Source organism: Salvelinus namaycush, chromosome 4 (assembly GCF_016432855.1).
Source record: "Salvelinus namaycush isolate Seneca chromosome 4, SaNama_1.0, whole genome shotgun sequence".
In the NCBI taxonomy this organism is placed as follows: Eukaryota; Metazoa; Chordata; class Actinopteri; order Salmoniformes; family Salmonidae; genus Salvelinus; species Salvelinus namaycush.
In genome coordinates this window covers 19,950,590-19,972,135 of record NC_052310.1, presented here as the reverse complement: position 1 = coordinate 19,972,135, position 21,546 = coordinate 19,950,590, and the positions used below count along the sequence as shown (strand labels likewise).

At 42.4% G+C, this 21,546-nt stretch overlaps 1 protein-coding gene across 1 annotated transcript in view; it reads left to right on the top strand.

Annotated features, from left to right (window-relative positions):
- Positions 1–17,065, top strand: part of adam11 (ADAM metallopeptidase domain 11) — a 45,170-nt gene extending 28,105 nt beyond the window's left edge. The window contains exons 12-27 of the mRNA XM_038990704.1: positions 1,832–1,903; positions 2,570–2,736; positions 3,473–3,557; positions 3,747–3,837; positions 4,076–4,227; positions 4,376–4,447; positions 5,288–5,380; positions 5,633–5,713; positions 8,355–8,405; positions 8,577–8,640; positions 9,185–9,290; positions 9,531–9,650; positions 11,547–11,706; positions 12,079–12,193; positions 16,256–16,346; positions 17,017–17,065. Of these exons, the coding sequence (XP_038846632.1) occupies positions 1,832–1,903; positions 2,570–2,736; positions 3,473–3,557; positions 3,747–3,837; positions 4,076–4,227; positions 4,376–4,447; positions 5,288–5,380; positions 5,633–5,713; positions 8,355–8,405; positions 8,577–8,640; positions 9,185–9,290; positions 9,531–9,650; positions 11,547–11,706; positions 12,079–12,193; positions 16,256–16,346; positions 17,017–17,065 (1,569 nt within the window). The remainder of the gene's footprint in view (positions 1–1,831; positions 1,904–2,569; positions 2,737–3,472; positions 3,558–3,746; positions 3,838–4,075; positions 4,228–4,375; positions 4,448–5,287; positions 5,381–5,632; positions 5,714–8,354; positions 8,406–8,576; positions 8,641–9,184; positions 9,291–9,530; positions 9,651–11,546; positions 11,707–12,078; positions 12,194–16,255; positions 16,347–17,016) is intronic.
- The last annotated feature ends 4,481 nt before the right edge of the window (positions 17,066–21,546 follow it).

Here is a 21,546-nt window from a genome sequence, read left to right as displayed (position 1 = left end):
AATTCACAGTATCACAATTCCAGTGGGTCAGAAGTTTACATACACTAAGTTGACTGTGCCTTTAAACAACTTGGAAAAATCCAGAAAATTATGTCATGGCATTAGAAGCTTCTGATGGGCTAATTGACATCATTTGAGTCAATTGGAGGTGTACCTGTGGATGTATTTCAACGCCTACCTTCAAACTCAGTGCCTCTTTGCTTGACATCATGGGGAAAAAATCAGCCAAGACCTCAGAAAAAAAAATTGTAGCCCTCCCAAGTCTGGTTCATCCTTGGGAGCAATTTCCAAATGCCTGAAAGTACCACGTTCATCTGTACAAACAATAGTATGGAAGTATAAACACCATGGGACCACACAGCTGTCATATCGCTCAGGAAGGAGACGCGTTCTGTCTCCTAGAGATGAACGTACTTTGGTGCGAAAAGTGCAAATCAATCCCAGAACAACAGCAAAGGACCTTGTGAAGATACTAACGGAAACAGGTACAAAAGTATCTATATCCACAGTAAAACGAGTCCTATATCGACATAACCTGAAAGGCCACTTAGCAAGGAAGAAGCCACTGCTCCAAAACCGCCATAAAAAAGCCAGACTATGGTTTGCAACTGAGAAATGTCCACTGGTCTGATGAAACAAAAATAGAACTGTTTGTCCATAATGACCATCGTTATGTTTGGAGGAAAAAGGGGGAGGCTTGCAAGCCGAAGAACATCATCCCAACTGTGAAGCACGGGGGTGGCAGCATCATGTTGTGGGGGTGCTTTGCTGCAGAAGGGACTGGTGCACTCCATTAAGTAGATGGCATCATGAGGGAGGAAAAGTATGTGGATATATTGAAGCAACATCTCAAAACATCAGTCAGGAAGTTAAAGCTTGGTCGCAAATGGGTCTTCCAAATGGACAATGACCCCAAGCATACTTCCAAAGTTGTGGCAAAATGGCTTATGGACAACAAAGTCACGGTATTGGAGTGGCCATCACAAAGCCCTGACCTCAATACTATAGAAAATGTGTGGGCAGAACTGAAAAAGCGTGTGCGAGCAAGGAGGCCTACAAACCAGACTCAGTTACACCAGCACTGTCAGGAGGAATGGGCCAAAATTCACCCAACTTATTGTGGGAAACTTGTGGAAGGCTACCTGAAACGTTTGACCCAAGTTAAACAATTTAAAGACAATGCTACCAAATACTAATTGAGTGTATGTAAACTTCTGACCCACTGGGAATGTGATGAAAAAATAAAAGCTGAAATAAATAATTCTCTCCACTATTATTCTGACATTTTCACATTCTTAAAATCAGTGGTGATCCTAACTGGCCTAAGACAGGCAATGTTTCCTAGGATTAAATGTCAGGAATTGTGAAAAACTGAGTTTAAATGTATTTTGCTACGGTGTATGTAAACTTCCGACTTCAACTGTATGCCCTAATGTCTGTGCCAATAAGAAAGGCCGCAAGATTATGGTGGCCATGGCTAGAAGGTATCAATTACTTACATAGAAGGGGGTTGACGATGTTATGTAAGGGTAAGACTGTATAAAAGCAAAGTACTAAGAACGGAGATTCAGTTCCTCCATGGATTTGCTCGGCTTTGCTACTTTTTGTAATAAAGTCTATTTGAATTCACAAGCTCTGGTATCTGAGAAATATTTGATTCAATATTTCCACGACACTATCCAAGAGCAGGAATAAGGATCACTGTCCTACGTAATCAAATATTTGAGGTTTTGGTTGTTTATTTATTGTAATTGGTCAATGTGGATATCTCTGTTTCTCTCCTCCCCACCCACCCTCTGCTCTTGGTCCTTTCCTCTGCCCTGTGCTGTAGTTTGTGCAGCTGCGTCGGTCGTCGTCGCAGACGAGGAACTTTGCCAAAGCGGTCGTCAATATGGCAGACGCGGTAAGAGCCGTCTGCCTCTGCACACATGCAGACACACACACTAGAGGTTGACATTACCTCGGGTTCATGCAGGTTCTGCAGGACTTCCTCAGGAACGGGAATGAAATCCTAATGTCAAGTTTGGGACAGGATCGACAGTCCTCACAGGAATGGGCATTACAGGAATCATTTTAAACTGACTTTTTTTTAGGAGGACATGTCAGGGTTATATAATTGTTGCTGGATCAGGACAGTACAGGAAAGAAATGGCACTCCTGTGTCAACCGCTAACACACACACACACACACACACACACACACACACACACACGCATGCATACATACATTCCATATCCACTTTTCCATTTTTATGTTTCCTTACTCTAAGATGTTACTGTCTGTATTGATCATCAGGTTTATATCAGTTGTGTTGATCATCTATCTAATATACATCATAATCAGTTAAAATTGTGTACTTGGGAAATTTCTTTCAAATGAACTAATGTTCATTACATCATAGTGTTAGTGGAGTAAATCATGTGTAGTAATCTCTCGTGGCAGCCTTAACATTCAAATGTTGACCAAAACCGAGTAGCTGATTTAGTTCTGGGTGCCAAGATTACATGAATAGTTGTTCTGGCTATGGTTTACTTAGTTGCTCATTGTCATCGTGACTCTTTGACCTCAGATTTACAAGGACCAGCTCAACACGCGGATCGTGCTGGTCGCCATGGAGACGTGGTCATCCCAGAACATGGTGTCCGTGGGCAATGACCCCTTGCTGACCCTGAGGGACTTCATGAAGTACAGGAAGGAGAGCATCAAGGAGCGCAGCGATGCCACACACCTCTTCTCGTGGGTTCTCCCCTCATAACACTTGAAACCATACAGACACAATAGAATACACACAATAGTCATATTGCCGGAATACCACTGTCCATTCTAGACTTCTATTTCATTCGGTGCTTGATACTGCCTGACGTGAGTGGACAGGGGGAATGTACAAAGCGACTGTTATAAGCATGTTATTTAGTGGTGTAAAGTACTTAAGTAAAAATACTTTTAAGTACTACTTAAGTAGTGTTTTGGGGTATCTGTACTTTACTTTACTATTTATATTTTTGACAACTTTTACTTTTATTCCTGAAGAAAATAATGTACTTTTTACTCCTTACATTTTCCCTGACACACAAAAGTACTGGTTACATTTAACAGGACACTACTCAAGTAGTATTTTACTGGGTAACTTTTACTTGAGTCATTTTCTGTTAAGGCATCTTTACTTTTACTCAAGTATGACAATTGAGTACTTTTTCCACCACTGATGTTATTACACCCGCCTTAGTACACGTGGCATGGACACCTATACAGTATCCCTGCACATTGTAAATATGGTATTGGGACTGATCCTGTATATAGATTGTTACTTATGTTCTTCTTATTTGTTATCTACCTTATGTTATTTTTAGTGCTACATTGCTATTTATTACTGCGCTGTTGGGTTTAGAGCTGGCAAAGGCATTTCACTGTACTTGTGCACCGTACATTAAAACTTGATGACAGCTCCTGTTAATCCCTGTGTGTCCTGTAGGGGGAGGACCTTCCAGAGCAGCCGCAGTGGCACAGCCTACATCGGGGGTATCTGTTCCCTCACGCGGGGAGGAGGAGTCAACGAGGTAAGGCCTTTTTTGTTTGTACAGTCATTGACTCACCCAACTCCACAAAAGAAGCCTATTAGGGCATGGCTATTCCAATTCAGAGTACAAGACTCCTGAGGCGTAGCTGAGTGAAACCGCCTGTTTGGAAGAAGCTAAATATACTGCTTGTGTGTGCGTTTTCTCACTTGTCTTGTGTGTGTGTTTTAGTACGGCAACGTGGGTCCCATGGCCATCACGTTGTGTCAGAGCCTGGGGCAGAACATTGGCATGATGTGGAACAAGGAGCGCCCTACGGCTGGTAAGACCTGCAGTCATCCACTTCATCCAACTTCTGTACACACTGTCACAGAAAATAGGACGCAAGCGCAACGTGGCGCAATGTAAACAGCATAGCAGCTTCTTTTCAAATTCAATCAAATGTCAGTTATTAAGCCCTTTTTACATCAACAGTTGTCGCAAAGTGTGTAACAGCAAGTAAGAAGACCCTGGTCTTGTCCCCCATCATGTGACATGTCCTTGATTCTCTGGCCCTATAGGGGACTGCAGGTGTCCCGACCCATGGCTGGGCTGCATCATGGAGGACACCGGCTACTATCTTCCCAGGAAGTTCTCACGCTGCAGTGTGGATGAGTACCTTCGCTTTCTCCAGCAGGGTGGGGGCAGCTGCCTCTTCAATAAGCCCAGCAAGGTGAGCTCTGGCTGCGGTTGGTTGGAAATGGTGCAGGGAAGGTGGTGGTGGAGGAAGATACATTCTGAGAATGCCAGAAAACATTCAAACAAAGGCATTGTTTTTGTTTCTCGTGTTGACTCCTGTCCCCCTGTTGTGTTCCTTGTAGCTGCTGGACTCTCCAGAGTGCGGCAATGGCTTTGTGGAGGTGGGGGAGGAGTGTGACTGTGGATCCCATGTGGTGAGTCCTACAGTAAAACCCTTAAGGGCTTCTGAATGCTTCGGTTCGGGTGGTGCCTAGCCGAAATTGGTTAGGCGAACCGAACGAGTGTGCTCGCGTACTCCCTTAAAAGACCTTCGCTTGGGCCTCTCGCCTGCAGGCTGACTTAGGTCGTCAGGTGAACAGTGTTTCCTCCGACACATTGGTGCGGCTGGCTTCCGGGTTAAGCTGGGTGTTAAGAGGCGGGTCATTTTTCGGAGGACGCATGACTCGACCTTCGCCTCGCGAGCCCGTCAGGGAGTTGCAGCGATGAGACAAGTTCGAAATTGGGGAGAAGAAAAATACAAAAATAACACTTTCGCTTGGAAAACAAGAAAAAAGCAGCAATAGTACTGTTTGTCCATTTTGAGATGCCGTAGCCAGTATACAATTCCTCAAACTAGTCAGAAATAATCTAAGATAACTCAAGAAATCTGTCATTCATTTTGTAGTTTTTCTGAGGAGATCTTAGTCGTGCAATTTTACATCTAACTAAGGTGTTTGGTGCAGTATATCTCAAGTGAAAAAATGTGCATGAAACCAAGTCGTCTATCGTAGAATTGCAACAAACACTTCATTAAAGAATCCCTACTGTTGACCAATGACCAACAAAGGGGCGTAGACTTCTGTTAGCGAAATTCATAATTTTCTTGTGTCCACGAACAGCCTGAAAAACCATTGCCGAAGACAAAAAAAAAAAAAAAGGAATCATAATATATGCACAAACTGTTCCGAACTGTTTTGAATGGGAAGCATGAAGACGCCTTTAGCCTCTGCATTTAGTATTGTGTGTTGCTACAAGAGTGTGTCGTCTGGTTGCAGGAGTGTGCGCGGAGTGGAGGAGCCTGCTGTAAGAAGTGCACCCTGACCCACGATGCCATGTGCAGCAATGGCCTCTGCTGTAGAGGTTGTAGGGTGAGTACTTACTCTCAAATACACTAGCATTACACTTTTACATGTGTACACCACTAGGATGACTGTCTTGTTAACTTGTTGCAACTAGACATTTTCCATTATTTAGCTTTAACTGATATCAGCCACAGTTTGATTGGCATTTCTGAGTGACGTTTTACATTATTCTATGCAGTTGTAGTTTTCATGTATAATTACCGTTGTCTATTACAATCAAATCGGTGCTGTGAAAATAGTGATTACTTTGTGTGACAGTACGAGCTCAGGGGGGTGACGTGTCGCGAAGTGACCAACGACTGTGACGTCCCGGAGACATGTCCCGGAGACTCCAGCCAGGTGAGACGGCCAATACGCTAAGTCAGTGTTCAGGATACCCTCATTTTGTACACTACTATTTTACTCGCAGCGCAAAGCCAATGTGAATATACTGTACAATCCCACACACTGCTTGTTTGCAGAGTTTTAAGTTTTGCAATACCCCTAAAAAGTAAGCTCTTAGTGTGGGAACTTTTGTTCTTACTAGATGTGCAAGTGTATCCTTTTCAAATCAAATGGTATTGGTCACATACACATGGTTAGCAGATGTTAATGCGAGTGTAGCGAAATGCTTCTAGTTCCGACAGTGCAGTAATGTCTAACAAGTAGTCTAACAATTCCCCAACAACTACCTAATACACACATCTAAAGGAGTGAATGAGAATATGTACATATAAATATATGGATGAGCGATGGATGGTATAAAATACAGTATATACATATGATATGAGTAATGTAAGATGGAAACATTATTAAAGTGGCATTATTTAATGTGGTATTGTTTAAAGTGACTAGTGATCAATTTATTAAAGTGGCCAGTGATTGGGTCTCAATGTAGGCAGCAGCCTCTCTGAGTTAGTGATTGCTGTTTAACGGTCTGATGGCCTTGAGATAGAAGCTGTTTTTCAGTCTCTCGGTCCAGGCTTTGATGTACCTGTGCTGACCTCGCCTTCTGGATGGTAGTGGTGTGAACAGGCAGTGGCTCGGGTGGTTGTTGTCCTTGATGATCTTTTTGGCCTTCTTGTGACATCTGTAGGTGTCCTGGATGGCAGGTAGGTTGCCCCCGGTGATGCATTGTGCAGACCGCACCACCCTCTGGAGAGCCTTGCGGTGTAGGGCGGTGCAGTTGCCGTACCAGGCTGTGATACAGCCAGATCTGTAGGAGTTTGTCAGGGTTTTGGGTGACAAGCCAAATTTCTTCAGCCTCCTGAGGTTGAAGAGGCGCTGTTGTGCCTTCTTCACCGCACTGTCTATGTGGGTGGACCATTTCAGTTTGTCTCTGATATGTATGCCGAGGATCTTAAAACTTTCCACCTTCTCCACTGCTGTCCATTCGATGTGGATAGGGGGGTGCTCCCTCTGCTGTTTCCTGAAGTCCACGATCATCTCCTTTGTTTTGTTGATGTTGAGTGAGAGGTTGTTTTCCTGACACCACACTCTGAGTGCCCTCACCTCCTCCCTGTAGGCTCATCGTTGTCTCATCGTTGTTGGTAATCAAGCCCACTACTGTTGTGTTGTCTGCAAACTTGATGATTGAGTTGGAGGCGTGCATGGCCACGCAGTCGTGGGTGAGCAGGGACTACAGGAGGGGGCTGAGCACGCACCCTTGTGGGGCCCCAGTGTTGAGGGTCAGTGAAGTGGAGATGTTGTTTCCTACCTTAACCACCTGGGGGCGGCCAGTCAAAGTCCAGGACCCAATTGCACAGGGCGGGGTTGACAGCCAGGGCTTCCAGCTTGATGATAAGCTTGGAGAGTACTATGGTGTTGAATGCTGAGCTATTGTCAATGAAAAGCATTCTCTTGTCCAGATGGGATAGGACAGTGTGCAGTGTGATGGCGATTGCATCGTCTGTGGACCTGTTGTGGCGGTATGCAAACTGAAGTGGGTCTAGGGTGGCCGGTAAGATGGCGTTGTGGTCGGATTTGCCCAAGGGAGGGCAGGGGAGGGCTCTGTATGCATCGCGGAAGTTAAAGTAGCAGTGATCGAGTGTATTACCCCTGCGATTACTGCAATCAATATGCTGAAAGAATTTAGGTAGCCTTGTTCTTAAATTTGCTTTGTTAAAATCCCCAGCTACAAATAATGCAGCCTCAGTATATATGGTTTCCAGTTTACATAGAATCCAGTGAATTTACCGGAGGGCCGTCTTGGTGTCTGCTTGAGGGGGAATGTACACAGCTGTGACGATAACTGACAAGAATTCTCTTGGGAGGTAATATGGCCGGCATTTGATTGTAAGGAATTCTAGGTCGGGTGAGCAGAAGGACTTGAGTTCCTGTATGTTGTTATGATAACACCATGAGTCGTTAATCATATAGCATACACCCCCGCCCTTCCTCTTCCCAGAGAGGTGTTTATCTCTGTCGGCTCGATGCATGGAGAAGGCCACTGGCTGAACCGATCCCGACAACATATCCCGAGAGAGCCATGTTTCCTTGAAACAGAGAATGTTAGTCTCTGATGTTTCTCTGGAAGGCAACCCTTGCTCGAATTTTGTCTACCTTGTTGTCAAGAGACTGGACATTGGCGAGTAGTATACGCCGCTCCGTCTGCCCCTTCTGCAGCGCTGTTTTTTTGGGTCGGCTTCTGTGATTAGATCCATTGTCCTGGGTGATGGTCCAAATAGAGGATCTGCTTCGGGAAAGTCGTATTCCTGGTCGTAATGTTGGTAAGTTGCTGTCGCTCTTATATCCAATAGTTCTTCCCGGCTGTATGTAATAAGGCTTAAGATTTCCTGGGGTAACAATGTAAGAAATAATACATAAAAAAACAAAATACTGCATAGTTTCCTAAGGACTCGAAGCAGGGCGACCATCTCTGTCGGTGCGATCTTGGTGGTATGCTACTCCTTGCTGGGATGTAGCCTACCATACTTTGACTATGTACAATTGAACATGTCAACTAGGCTAATTTATACACTCTGTTGTTCCCCTTCTGCAGTGTCCTCATAATGTCCACAAACTGGATGGTTACATGTGTGAAGCTGGCCAGGTAACTGAATCCAGCATAAAGGCTTTTATGACCACATTTTGGTCTGGATCTGTCTCTCTTTTTTTGTAGATATACAAATAATACTGTACCTCTAATACATATAATACTCTTGTACTATCTCTTCCCTTCTCTCTGTCAATCTCTCTCACGCTCTCCTTCTCTCTCTCCCAGGGTCGTTGTTTCGGAGGTCGCTGTAAGACCAGAGATGGACAGTGCAGAGGTCTCTGGGGCCACAGTGAGTAATAACAAAGATTATCTATATACTGACGATATACTGGTCTGACCGCTCTAACAATGGAAATGACCATCCAGGCTGTATCACAACCGGCCGTGATTGGGAGTCCCATCGGGCGACGCACAATTGGCCCAGCATCGTCCGGGTTTGGCCGGTGTCGGCCGTCATTGTAAAATAATAATTTGTTCTTAACTGACTTGCCTAGTTAAATAAAGGTTGACTATTATATATATATTTTTAAATACAATAAAAAATAAAATATTCACCTCCATACAAAAATCTCAACTTGGTCTGCTTTTCTACTTTTAATGTTACTGCCCTCTGCTGGATATGCCAGGAATTGCATGGCAGTGCAATTTATAGGTCCACACTAATTTATATTATAGGTCCTGAAATACTAGCAGTTGTCATGTTATAATTCACACCACACATTTATGATGATGATGCCATGACATTGCCATCAGTTAAGTACTGCAATAAAGTATAGCGAAGTGAAATAACATGGTGCTGCAAAATGTGTGTGTGTGCTTTGCGTGTGTTTCAGACTCAGCCGACCGTTTCTGCTATGAGAAGCTGAACTCCGAGGGCACAGAGAAGGGCAACTGTGGCCGTGACACCAGTGGCCAGGGCTGGGTGCAGTGCAACAAGCAGTGAGTGACCACAGGCCTCTTTAAACCTCACACTTTCTTATGTACACCGTGTACCTCACTCTCAAAGCACACGACATGTTTGACACATTGTCCTGGGCAGAAACTTCTCGCTCTCTCCCCCCTCTCTTTTTCTTTCTCTCACTCTCTCTCTCTACTCCCTGCCCCTCTATCTCGCTTTCTCTTCTTCTTCCGCTCTCGTTCTCTCCCTCCCTCTGTATTGTTGTGTCCTCCCCCTCTCAGGGATGTGCTCTGTGGGTTCCTGCTGTGTACTAACATGTCTGCGAAGCCGAGGTTTGGAGATCTGCAGGGGGACCTCACCAGCCTAACCATCTACCACCAGAACAGATACCTGGACTGCCGGTGAGACCGAAAGAGAGAGAGAGAGAAAAAAAGAGAGAGTGAGAGTGTGAAAGGAGGAGAGCGAGAACAAGTGTAAGTGACAGAGGAATGAGGTTGAGGTGAAAGTGAGAAGGGGAGAAGAGGAAGAGTTCCTAAAGAGCGATAAAGGAGAGAAAGAGCGAGGTCAACTGATCCTGTAAGGAAGGAAAGGCTGAGAGTTAAACAGACACCTCGCTATCTGCCACAGTGATCAAATAGGTTTGATGGACTGTTGTTCGAGTAACCTTACCGTGTGTGTGTGTGCTTAAAACATTTTACTCTCTTGCAACAGTAATGATTTCTTGCAGTTGTGTTAATTCACATGATGTTCTCGTACACTGATTGCTTGCAAAGTTACTTTTATATTTCAAAATGCCCCAGTTTGAATATTTTTGAAGTATAAATATGTGATACATAAATATTCTTAAAGTATAATATGATGCCAGTGCTTTTATTTGGGCCGGAGCTGTCAGGAGCGGAGTAATCAGCACCTCTAATTTCGGGTGAGTTTACGCACCAGTTCCTCTATAAAACAAAGTAGCCTATCGTCGGCCTAGATTCACACACTGAGGCAAAAAAAAATGTTGATCAAAGCGGGATCTGCATTGAATAGCGATAGTGGGTGGGCATTCATTTCCTGATAACTGATTTGCGGCTAGTCTGTCAATCTGTGCGTGACAGTAGACCGTTCGAGATTGTGCCAACCTGAATGCAACATATGACGCACTCTTCCAAATTGTCAAATTAGGGTTTGTAAGGGCATGGAAATTAGTTTCCTAATTTTTGTTAATGTAATTCATGAATGCACACTTTTACATATGTCATCATTGGAATGACTCTTCGGTGCCTGTATGTGTGTGCTCGTGCAAGTGGGCCGTTGCCGGCAGAGCGAAAGCGCGACCTTTCAGCAGCAGGTATAAAATAATGACAGACAACAGACTAACCGTTATCTCGCTAGTTAACTATCTCTAACTAAGCATTTCCACCGGCTCTATAGTAGAGGGCCTAAATAAATCTGCACCGTTTGGAAGATGGGGATTCCCCTCCAGTTAAATAGGAGTTGTAATTGCGACAACGTTACAAATATGCTAATAGCCCAATTGACAAATAACTTGCTGTGCATAGATCTCCCCTGAAACATGAATATTTGAGCCTTATATATAAACACATCTAGTTAGATAGCCTATCTTACTTTGAAGTAGCCTACCTTTTCCATTTGATCCCGGATTCATTAAATTAGGGAATCATTTTTATAAAGACCAAAGTATTTGGTTGTAATGTTGCGATGTTTTATATGAAGGGTGGCAACCATCCTCCAGGATAGCTTAATGGCTTTTGTTCAAGATCTTGTCTAACCACATTGTAGCCTAAACATCAGCTGCTCAACAGGACCTTGGTAAGCAGACCTGGGTGTTTTCAGGGCTGGATCAAAGGCCAAGCCTGCACACCCAGGAGCTGCACAGATAGAGGGTTGACCAACTGTTGACATGTGACTAACAGTGCAGTTCTACTTTGGGGGGGGGTTTAAGTGCCTTGATCAATGGCACAACGGCAGGAGATGGAAGGCCTACATGGGAACAGACACGCAGCCTACCAGTGTAAAAAATTAGTACTTTTTCATGTAGGCTATAATAATAGTAATACAAAATTTGGTTGAAAGTCATGGAGAACTCATGGAAAAGGTGTATGAACCTGTAACAGAGGTCTCTATAGCAAAATGTCATTTGTGATTTTCGGTGGGCATAGTCTAATGGACCGACTTGGAAAAAGACAGCTCCTCCACCTCTTTCATCCCAAGTCGAGCACTGGACATACCAATATGATGAGCGTTGTTCAGTTAGTGGCCCATTCTAACCACCTGGTCCTGTGTTGGTTCAGTGGTGGCCACGCGGTGCTGGAGGATGGCTCGGACCTGGGCTACGTGGAGGACGGGACGCCCTGCGGTCCCAACATGATGTGCCTGGACCGCCGCTGCCTCCCCGTGCCCACCTTCAACCTCAGCACCTGCCCCGGATCCAGCATCTGCTCCCACCATGGGGTGAGTTGGCCCGCCATGTTGTGGCATCGCTTGGGGAGGTTTGGATTAACAATGTGTTGATCTGGGTCGTATTCATCAGTCACCAAGCAAAATAAAACAGAGGGACTGTCTGTCATTTAAACATTTTGCTATGGTGTGCCCTACTGAACACACAAACCTGAATTCAGAGTTGTTTGGGTTGAGCGTAGGATTTGTATCTAGATCGATACTACTAATATTGGTTGTTGTTCATGATATGTATTCTTTAACTGATAATGCTATACATGTTAATTCACACAATTGATTGTTGATTAAGTCATGTTCTTGTGGTTTTGAGTGCTGTTAGATTGTGTTGTTAATTTTTATTGACCCCCCCTCCCCCTCTCTCCCCAGACCTGCAGTAATGAGGTGAGGTGTATTTGTGACGTGGACTACACTGGGAAAGACTGCAGCGTCTATGACCCCATCCCTGACCCCACCCCTCCAGAGGGACCTGAGAAATATAAGGGTTCGTACCTTGCCACTCCCTACATTAGTATACTATCCCTAGTACTATGTCTCAAAACATCCCTGAGAATGTCTCAATGTCCATGAGAAGGTGGGGATTATACTTTTTTTTATTTTATTATCAATGTATTGCTTTAATAGATCTGAAAAATCAGCACCCGTTGCTTTCATGATTACTGAAGAACACACAGAAAAAAATTAAAGCAATAACAGCTTACCAATGCAAATTAATAGCGACTGTTCTATTATTCTACTGCAGGCCTCTATGAAAGTTTTCAATTTGGATAACATGGAGAACTACCTTGAGAAGTGCTGGAAAATGAGCACAAGCACTGGCAACCTCAAGAAAAGGACTTTGGCATTGTGAAATCATGCAGAAGTCACTTTATGAAACACACAAATAAAATTGGTGCAGTACAGTGGGAAGGACAGTAGATATACATTTGGAATGAACATGTTTTGTTTATTGGAACATTCTAGAAGCCTCAGTGAGGTTTTGGGATCAAGACATTGTTTCCTTCTCTAATTGAGGCAATTGAAATAGGTTAGCGCAACATTTGAAAAGAGAGGAGCAATTAAATAAAGAAATCAAATGACCTTGAGAGTGGATTGTTTTTAGCATGACTGGAATTGCAGATGCCCTTTTCAATTCCACTTTCAACAAATGAAACCAGAAGCAGACAGTATGATAGACAAGGCAGTAAAATCAGAACTGAACATTTTATTATGGGCCAATCCCTTTTGACGTCTTCCATACATACCCATTTGATCAGACATTTTGATGTATAATTTAGATAGAAAAAAAATCACTGACATTTAAATTGTTGTTTAAAAATATACATATATATATATATAGAGTAGATTAATGTATAGTTGGACTCCAGTACCTATAAATTGGACACAGAATAGATATTTGTGACAACATTTTTATTCAAAATTGCTAAAAGGAAAATCTAATTTAATGAATCACGAAGAATAGAATAAAAAGAAAAAATCCCCTCCAATCTGAAACGAACATTTAAAAAAAAAACTTTGCTGGGTGGAGATTATTTATGCAGAAATGAAGTAATAGGTGTTTACGTGCCACACTTACCACTGCCTCAATGATACACCGGTTTTATTTCTATTAGATTGCTTAAGCTGATGAAGGGTGCGTTCATGTAGTCTCAACCCGGTGCTCGTATGTAAGGTCACCGGTCTGTATATGATCGTGATATAAATATTGATTTAAAACTCCTGAAATGGACAGGATGCTTACCAAACCTGCTATCCAGCTGGCCAGTTAGCTCATATCCTTCAGCACAAGGAAAATGAACCAAAAATTAATCGACTTGCAAACTGACTTTAACTGGTTGTAATAGTCAGAATCGATACACAAATATTGATATACAGTGTCTTCAGAAAGTCTTCATACCCCTTGACCTATTTCTCATTTTATATTACAGCCTGAATTACATTATTTTGCTTTCTCATCTGTCAACACACCGTACCTTATAATGACAAAGTGAAAATATGTTAGAAATGTTAGCAAATTTATTGAAAATTAAATTCAGAAATATCTAATTCACACCCCTGAGTCAATACTTTGTAGGAGCACCTTCTGGTAGCGATTACAACTGTGAGTCTTTCTGGGCAAGTCTCTTTTTGAGAGCTTTCCACACCTGGATTGTGCAACATTTTCCCATTTTATTATTTTCAAAATTCTTCAAGCTCTGTCAAATTGGTTGTTGATCATTGCTAGACAACCATTTTTAGATCTTGCCATAGATTTTCAAGTAGATTTAAGTCAAAACTGTAACTCGGCCACTCAGGAACATTCATTGTCTTCTAGGTAAACAACTCCAGTGTAGATTTGGCCTCATGTTTAGGTTATTGTCCTGCTGAAAGGTGAATTCAGTGTCTGGTGTAAAGCAGACTGAACCAGGTTTTCCTCTAGGATTTTGCCTCTGCTTAACTCTATTCAGTTTGTTTTTTTTATCCTGAAAAACTCCCCAGTCCTTAACAATTACAAGCATACCCATAACATGATGCAGCCACCACTTTACTTGATCATATGGAGAGTGGTACTCAGTAATGTGTTGTATTGGATTTGCCTCAAACATAATACTTTGTATTCAGGACAAAAATGTAATTGCTTTGCCACATTTTTGGCAGTATTACTTTAGTGCCTTGTTGCAAACAGAATGCATGTTTTGGAATATTTGTATTTGGTACAGGCTTCCTTCTTTTCACTATGTAATTTAGAATAGTAATGTGGAGTAACTACAGTCATGGCCAAAAGTTTTGAGAATGACACAAATATTAATTTTCACAAAGTCTGCTGCCTCAGTTTGTATGATGGCAATTTACATATACTCCAGAATGTTATGAAGAGTGATCAGATGAATTGCAATTAATTGCAACGTCCCTCTTTGCATGCAAATGAACTGAATCCCCCAAAAACATTTCCACTGTATTTCAGCCCTGCCACAAAAGGACCAGCTGACATCATGTCAGTGATTCTCTTGTTAACACAGGTGTGAGTGTTGACGAGGACAAGGCTGGAGATCACTCTGTCATGCTGATTGAGTTCGAATAACAGACTGGAAGCTTCAAAAGGAGGGTGGTGCTTGGAATCATTGTTCTTCCTCTGTCAACCATGGTTACCTGCAAGGAGACACGTGCCTTCATCATTCCTTTATACAAAAAAAGGCTTCACAGGCAAGGATATTGCTGCCAGTAAGATTGCACCTAAATCAACCATTTATCGGATCATCAAGAACTTCAAGGAGAGCGGTTCAACTGTTGTGAAGAAGGCTTCAGGGCGCCCAAGAAAGTCCAGCAAGCGCCAGGACCGTCTCCTAAAGTTGATTCAGCTGTGGGATCGGGGCACCACCAGTACAGAGCTTGCTCAGGAATGGCAGCAGGTAGGTGTGAGTGCACCTGCACGCACAGTGAGGCGAAGACTTTTGGAGGATGGCCTGGTGTCAAGAAGGGCAGCAAAGAAGTCACTTCACTCCAGGAAAAACATCAGGGACAGACTGATATTCTGCAAAAGGTACAGGGGTTGGACTGCTGAGGACTGGGGTAAAGTAATTTTCTCTGAATCACCTTTCCGATTGTTCGGGGCATCCGGAAAAAAGTTGCTCTCGGAGGATGTGTTGGTACCATTCTTTATTCATGGCTGTGTTCTTAGGCAAAATTGTGAGTGAGCCCACTCCCTTGACTGAGAAGCAACCCCACACATGAATGGTCTCAGGATGCTTTACTGTTGGCATGACACAGGACTGATGGTAGCGCTCACCTTGTCTTCTCCGGACCTACCTTGTACGGAGAAGACAATTGTATGTGTGGGATACAGAGAGGAAGTAGTCATTAAAAATCATGTTAACCACTATTATTGCACACAGAGTGAGTCCATGCAACCTATTATGTGACTTGTTAAGCACATTTTTACTCCTGAAACATATTTAGGCCATAACAAAGGGATTGAATGCTTATTAACTCAAGATATTTCAGCTTTTCATATTTTTTTTATTAATTTGTAAATATTTTGAAAAACATAATTCCACTTCCACATTATGGGGTATTATTGTTTGTTGGCCAGTGACAAAAATAAATAAATACATTTAAATTCAGGCTGTAACAGAACAAAATGTTGAAAAAGTCAAGGGGTGTGAATACTTTGAAGCCGCTGTGAAACTACTAAATACTCCTGTGTTTATAATGGATTTTAAAAAGCAGCAGTTCAGTTTGTGTGTTTTGCGGAGAGAAATTCCCCAACTCGAAACAGCATCAGTTATTTCCTTGTAGTTTGGTCCTGAGACATGTAAGACCCTTCTAAGCATGTAAGACAGAAAAGCGTTTAACAGGCAGACGTATCACGTTGTCCTCTTCTCCATCTCTTTCCCCCGGGCCTCTCTAACAACATCTTCTCTCCAACTGTTCAAAATGGTGTATGGCGTTTCTTCTGGTTCTCTGAAGTCTGCTGGGTGGTCTTGTTTTTTTTTTGTTGGTCCTCCCCCTCTTTTAACCTGCCCCCCCCCCCCCCCCCCCCCCCCCCCCCCCCCCTCCCTCTACGCAGGTCCCAGTGGCACCAATATCATCATAGGCTCCATCGCAGGGGCAATTCTGTTGGCAGCTATAGTCCTAGGGGGGACCGGATGGGGATTTAAGTAAGAGTTCTATCTGGAATGCCTCTGAGTGTTTACATTCCTGTGTGCTTCTAACAGCAGACACGCGTTAACCGCAAGCGCCCATCGAATGCTTGTTTTAACCCAAAATGCTTACGCATGCTACTGTATAGGTGCCTGCATTTATGCCTACGTTATACATCATACGAAATGAATGCATGTCAAAAGGTCTCAATGCACACTGTATGCTTCACTCGTTACTCAATTCCTGCACATACTGCAGGTAGACACTGGATGCTTGCTTTACCTTACAACACAAGCAATGCCCGGTGAATGCTAATTTACCTTGACCTCTGACCTACATTTTCCTGTCTGTAGTGGCCAATCCTGCTCTGCATGGCTGTCTTGGATGCTTTCCTATTGCATGCTATACGGTGACATGCTTGTAAGCTATGCTAGCATACTATGCTATGCAAGTGATTTTCACAAATGGTAGGTTCTATGCAAGTGATTTTCACAAATGGTAGGTTATGGCAGTCCTGTACTGTTGTCATAGAATCCTGATTCTTTGCCTGTCTGTTCTTGCGCTAAGTTTCTAGCACAGCAGGGACTGCATGTGTTCATGTCACTACAATATGACCCATAGCCAAAAGGTAAATTCTCTCTCTCTCTCTCTCTCTCTCTCACACTCTCTGTGTTGCCATGGATACAGGAACATCCGAAGAGGAAGGTATGACCCCGCCCAACAGGCTATGGTCTGATGGGAACTCATCCCAAATTACCCCCATGTCATCCCAAATCATCCCCCATGTTTCATTCACCCTAGTCCCCAATCCTATAGTCCCTCATCCATATAGGCACCTATCCTGCTATCTCTATCCTAACCCATTTCAATTAGGCTAGTCCCACTATTTCTAGTCTCTTATCCTAGTACCCAAATCCTGGGTGCTAGTTTGTAAAGTTTGCTTAATTTTTGTATTACACTTCAATATAAAATGTACTTTCCATGTCCTAGTACCCTATCCACACCTGTTAAATCCCATTTCACATCCCTTTCATACCCTAGTTTCTTACATATAATACCACTATCTCACTGTGCTCTTCCCAATGGACTTCACTACCATTCATATGGACAGTTTCCCAGATACAGGTTAATGCCTAGTCCTGGACTAAAATGCACTTTCAATGGAGATTTTTTAATCGAGGACTAGGCTTAATCGGGGTCTGGCAAACCGGTCTATAGTGTTTAGCCGCTATCTGTATAGGCGGTTTGCGTTTTGCGTCCCACAGCCACATATCACACTGTCGTGTCAGCCCACACTGGCTCTTTACGGTTGACTTCGATTGGCTGTCCTGGATACCAAATAAAAGCTGAACAAGTAAATAAAAGCTGAACAAGTATTTTTGAAGTGAGAGAGTGTCGGTTGTCAATAGTACATCACACAAATAATTACAAGCATTAAGCCGATGGATAGTAGTAACCCTATGGGCAGTGGGCCCTCTCTTTGACACAGTGTATAGGCCTACTTACACTGTGGTGTATTCCATTGCTTTTAACTTCTCAAACTCTTTTCCTTTCCTTCTCCCTCGCTTTCTCTTCCCCTCCTCTTTCTTTCTTTCTAGATCTGGTGGGGGATGAAAACATTTGTCCATTTGCTGTCCTGTCTTCCTTGCACTGTGTCCTATCCACTTTGAGGGGAGAAATCCAAAAGGTTTCTTCCGTTCTCTTAAACTACAACTCTCACAATTCTCCCCGTCACGGTTCCTTTCCTTTTCATTTTCTGTATTTCCTGTCAATCTTCCAGCCACAGACGTCTCACCTTTTTGCCTTCGGTAGGTTTAACCTGAAATACATTCCCCGAAACCTTGACCGACAAGGGCCACACATTGTGTCACATAGAAATAGATACATTTGTGTTTTATCACTATGTTGTGTGTGTCATATCCGAAATGTAAGTTTGTCCCCATTGACTCCCCATAGCTTTCTTTTTCTATAATAAGGTTTGAGGATGTTAGACCAAGCTGTCCAGGACATGTATACTCTCCATACAAGTGCTTGTACTGAAGTAATATCAATTTGACTTAGTCTTTCCTGCCATTTAGACTTTTCTACTGGACTATGACACTTAAAAAAAAAAATTCCTGTGACGAGGGAGGAAGGATGAATCTGATATCCTATGTAGGGCTGCTAGTAAGCTTCTATCTCTAGTTGCAATTTACTAGTGGGGGTAGTTCAACAAGCTGACAAATACCATACAGCCTACTACAACCATGTAGGTTGTATGGTAAAATAATAATAACAACATATGGGACCCAGCGGGCAAAACTGGTTGAAATGATGTCATTACAACCTGAACAGAAATGTTGACAGTTTTGTCCGCTGTGTAGGTCTGGTCTCCAAAGACGGTTATCGTAGGTCTTTGGTTAGTGATGGTGAACTGCAAGCAGTAAATGGAAAAAAACGTATATTTTTTTCATTAGACATGACGGCATGGTTGGGTTAATTGCGTACTCTGCTTAGCTAGGCATTTCTATTAACATACCATAATAACATAAAATAATCATCATTTATATTCTTCTAGTATGTTGCTCTTCAGTATCAAACAGTAATCTAGCGTTAATCAGTTATCCAATCTAACATAATATGCATAAACGTATAAATGTATAGCTCAACCTTGCGAGTGGGCGAATGCTTGTCGCAATCTCTGTCTCGATGTCAAGTGTACATTTTGTACGGAGATGGCTACCTAGCTAGGTGAAATAGTCTATTGCACATACACATCCAGACGTGAAATGTGTATTGTACTGTATAATATGTAATCCATATAGAGATTGAGTGTGAATACATGTATGCTGAATATGGGTGCTTTAGTACATAATGTATATTCTAGGCGCTCAGATGTTTGACAGCTGGGACATAGTCGTATCTGCTCAAATGAAAGCACAAGTTTGTGAGTGGACTCAAATCTTCCCTCTTTTTCTGTATCCTGCATCAATGGGAGATTCCGTATAAGCAAGACTTGAGCTTCATTACAATGGTATTTGTATTTACATTGACAGACTAAGTATTTAATTGAATGACAAAGTCGAATCAAGTGGCCCTTTAATTAAAGGGACAATACACCCCATTTTAGTGAAATTTGCCTTCACCTAGAATCCGTTGACTACTTTCAAAGCGAGACGAGCTTGAATAAGAAAAACAGTGGTAGCTTGCGTGTGCCGCTGTCTCACTCCTTCCTCTCAGTAACTAATGGAAGAGTATTGTTTTAGGTTCAGAGTGTATTCTGCGTGTCACCAAACACAGACCTACCTCTCCATTACAGGTTCTGGTCATGTTTAAAGTTACACTGCCAGCCTAAAGTAGCATCAAGTATACTTGAACTCTTATTTAATCCGTATCTCTATGTGTGTTCCAAAATGTTAGTCAAGAATGGACATTTCAGGAAGCTTACCATCACAGTCCATTTACTCTTGTTGTTCGCCTCGTAGGATATCACAAACAATTGTTCGCTTTTAGACTTAGAATGTAAATATTTCCGGTGTATAAAACAATGTGTATGACCTTGAACATTTTTTAATACCGTGGCCTGTTGGTGTTTTTATGGAGGCGTCTCTGTCACATGTTATTGTATAGTTGCCATTGACTGAATTCGGGGAGTTCGTTGAATGAAAATTTAAGCCTGAGCCTGTTCTCAGGATCTTCCTCTTGCCTTTTGTTATTTTATATGTTTAATGTAGGCTGTTTGTTCAAATTCTGGGTTGTTTAATAGGCTACCGTGTCGTTTGTTTCAATGTAGATATTTTACATTCCATGGGTAAGATGACAAAATAGCCTTTTAAAAGTTGAACCTGGTACAATTTACAATGCCACTGTCGATGAAAACACCTAGCGGGTTAGGAGCGAACATCTTTAATATCTGTCCTCCTGCTTGAAAGAGTAACTGTTGACATGACTGGTTCGGTCCTTATTGGTTGCTGGCCTTTAGTGTGCCTTGTACATCCCGACACAGCCTCCTTAAGATCTGCCTTGGAGGCCAGTGAACCTTTTCTCAGTCCAACAGGATACTCGAAATGCTCTCAACGGGGTTTAATGCTCTTTTTGTAGAAATAAGAGAATGCTGGTTGATATTAAAGTTATCCCTATGTAAGATTCCTAATAGTTACACCAGGCCTCCAGGTTAAGTCTGGCTTTACTGTTAAAGTGATACAGTATGTGGTCGAGCCAATGGGTAATTGGGAAATTGTGATATAATGACGACGTATGTCAATAAATAGGCTTACCAGTTCACATATTTTGCCCTGTTCCTATTCAGGGAACTTGTTCACACTAGTGTTGCTTGGTAACCGTTCATCCCTAAAAGCGTGTAATGTGTAAACAGGATAGGGATATAGAAAATAAATGAGGAATTATTTTATTTCCGTTTTACCTTTACACTGACACTCAATGACCCTTTTTCTCAGGCTACTGTCCGTTATGCTGTTTGATAGACTAGCTATGAAGACTTAGCGGAGCTTTGTCTAAACTATATTTTGTAAGTGATCAAATATGATGATTTAGTTTGTCGTTTTGGGACCATTAATACACTGAGCACTGTGTTATCGGAAATTCTTGAATTTAATAGACAGTTTCCCCCCCCCCCAAAAAAAAAAATTTGACCAAAAGACTGCTTTGTGTTTGATAAAAAGGTAGTTTCGGGTTGAACAGAAATGTGGGGACAGATTAAAACAGGTGATTTGGTAGACCTTAATCAAGAGATAATGGCCCTCTGTCATCCAAATGTTTGATCTCTTTAGTCTCATTTCTAGTTTTTAATTTGACCCCCACACAGTCTTGGCAGACTTTACCAACCCTCCTGTGTGGCGCACTTAACAGCCTTTGTATGAGTGGAATAGCATTGGCTGTACATGTAAACATAATCGATGTGTATTTGTACATTAATTTGATTTGACTTGTATAATATATGCAGAGGTATTCATAAAACCATTTGTATTGGACTGACCTATCAAATACCAGTGCACTTAGATAACCTGCAATATCTTTAAATAGCAGACTTGAAACCCAACAGTGAAAATGTGTACATTTTGTGTATAATTAACTGTGCATTGCTTCCTGGCCTAGTGATTCCAGGATACGTATTGCATTTATATAGAATAGCGTCGCTTTGAGGTTATTTACTTTTGGTTTACTGTTTAGGACTTGAGTTCGACTTATCCTTTTTTCCATGTGTGTTGTTTGCAAATT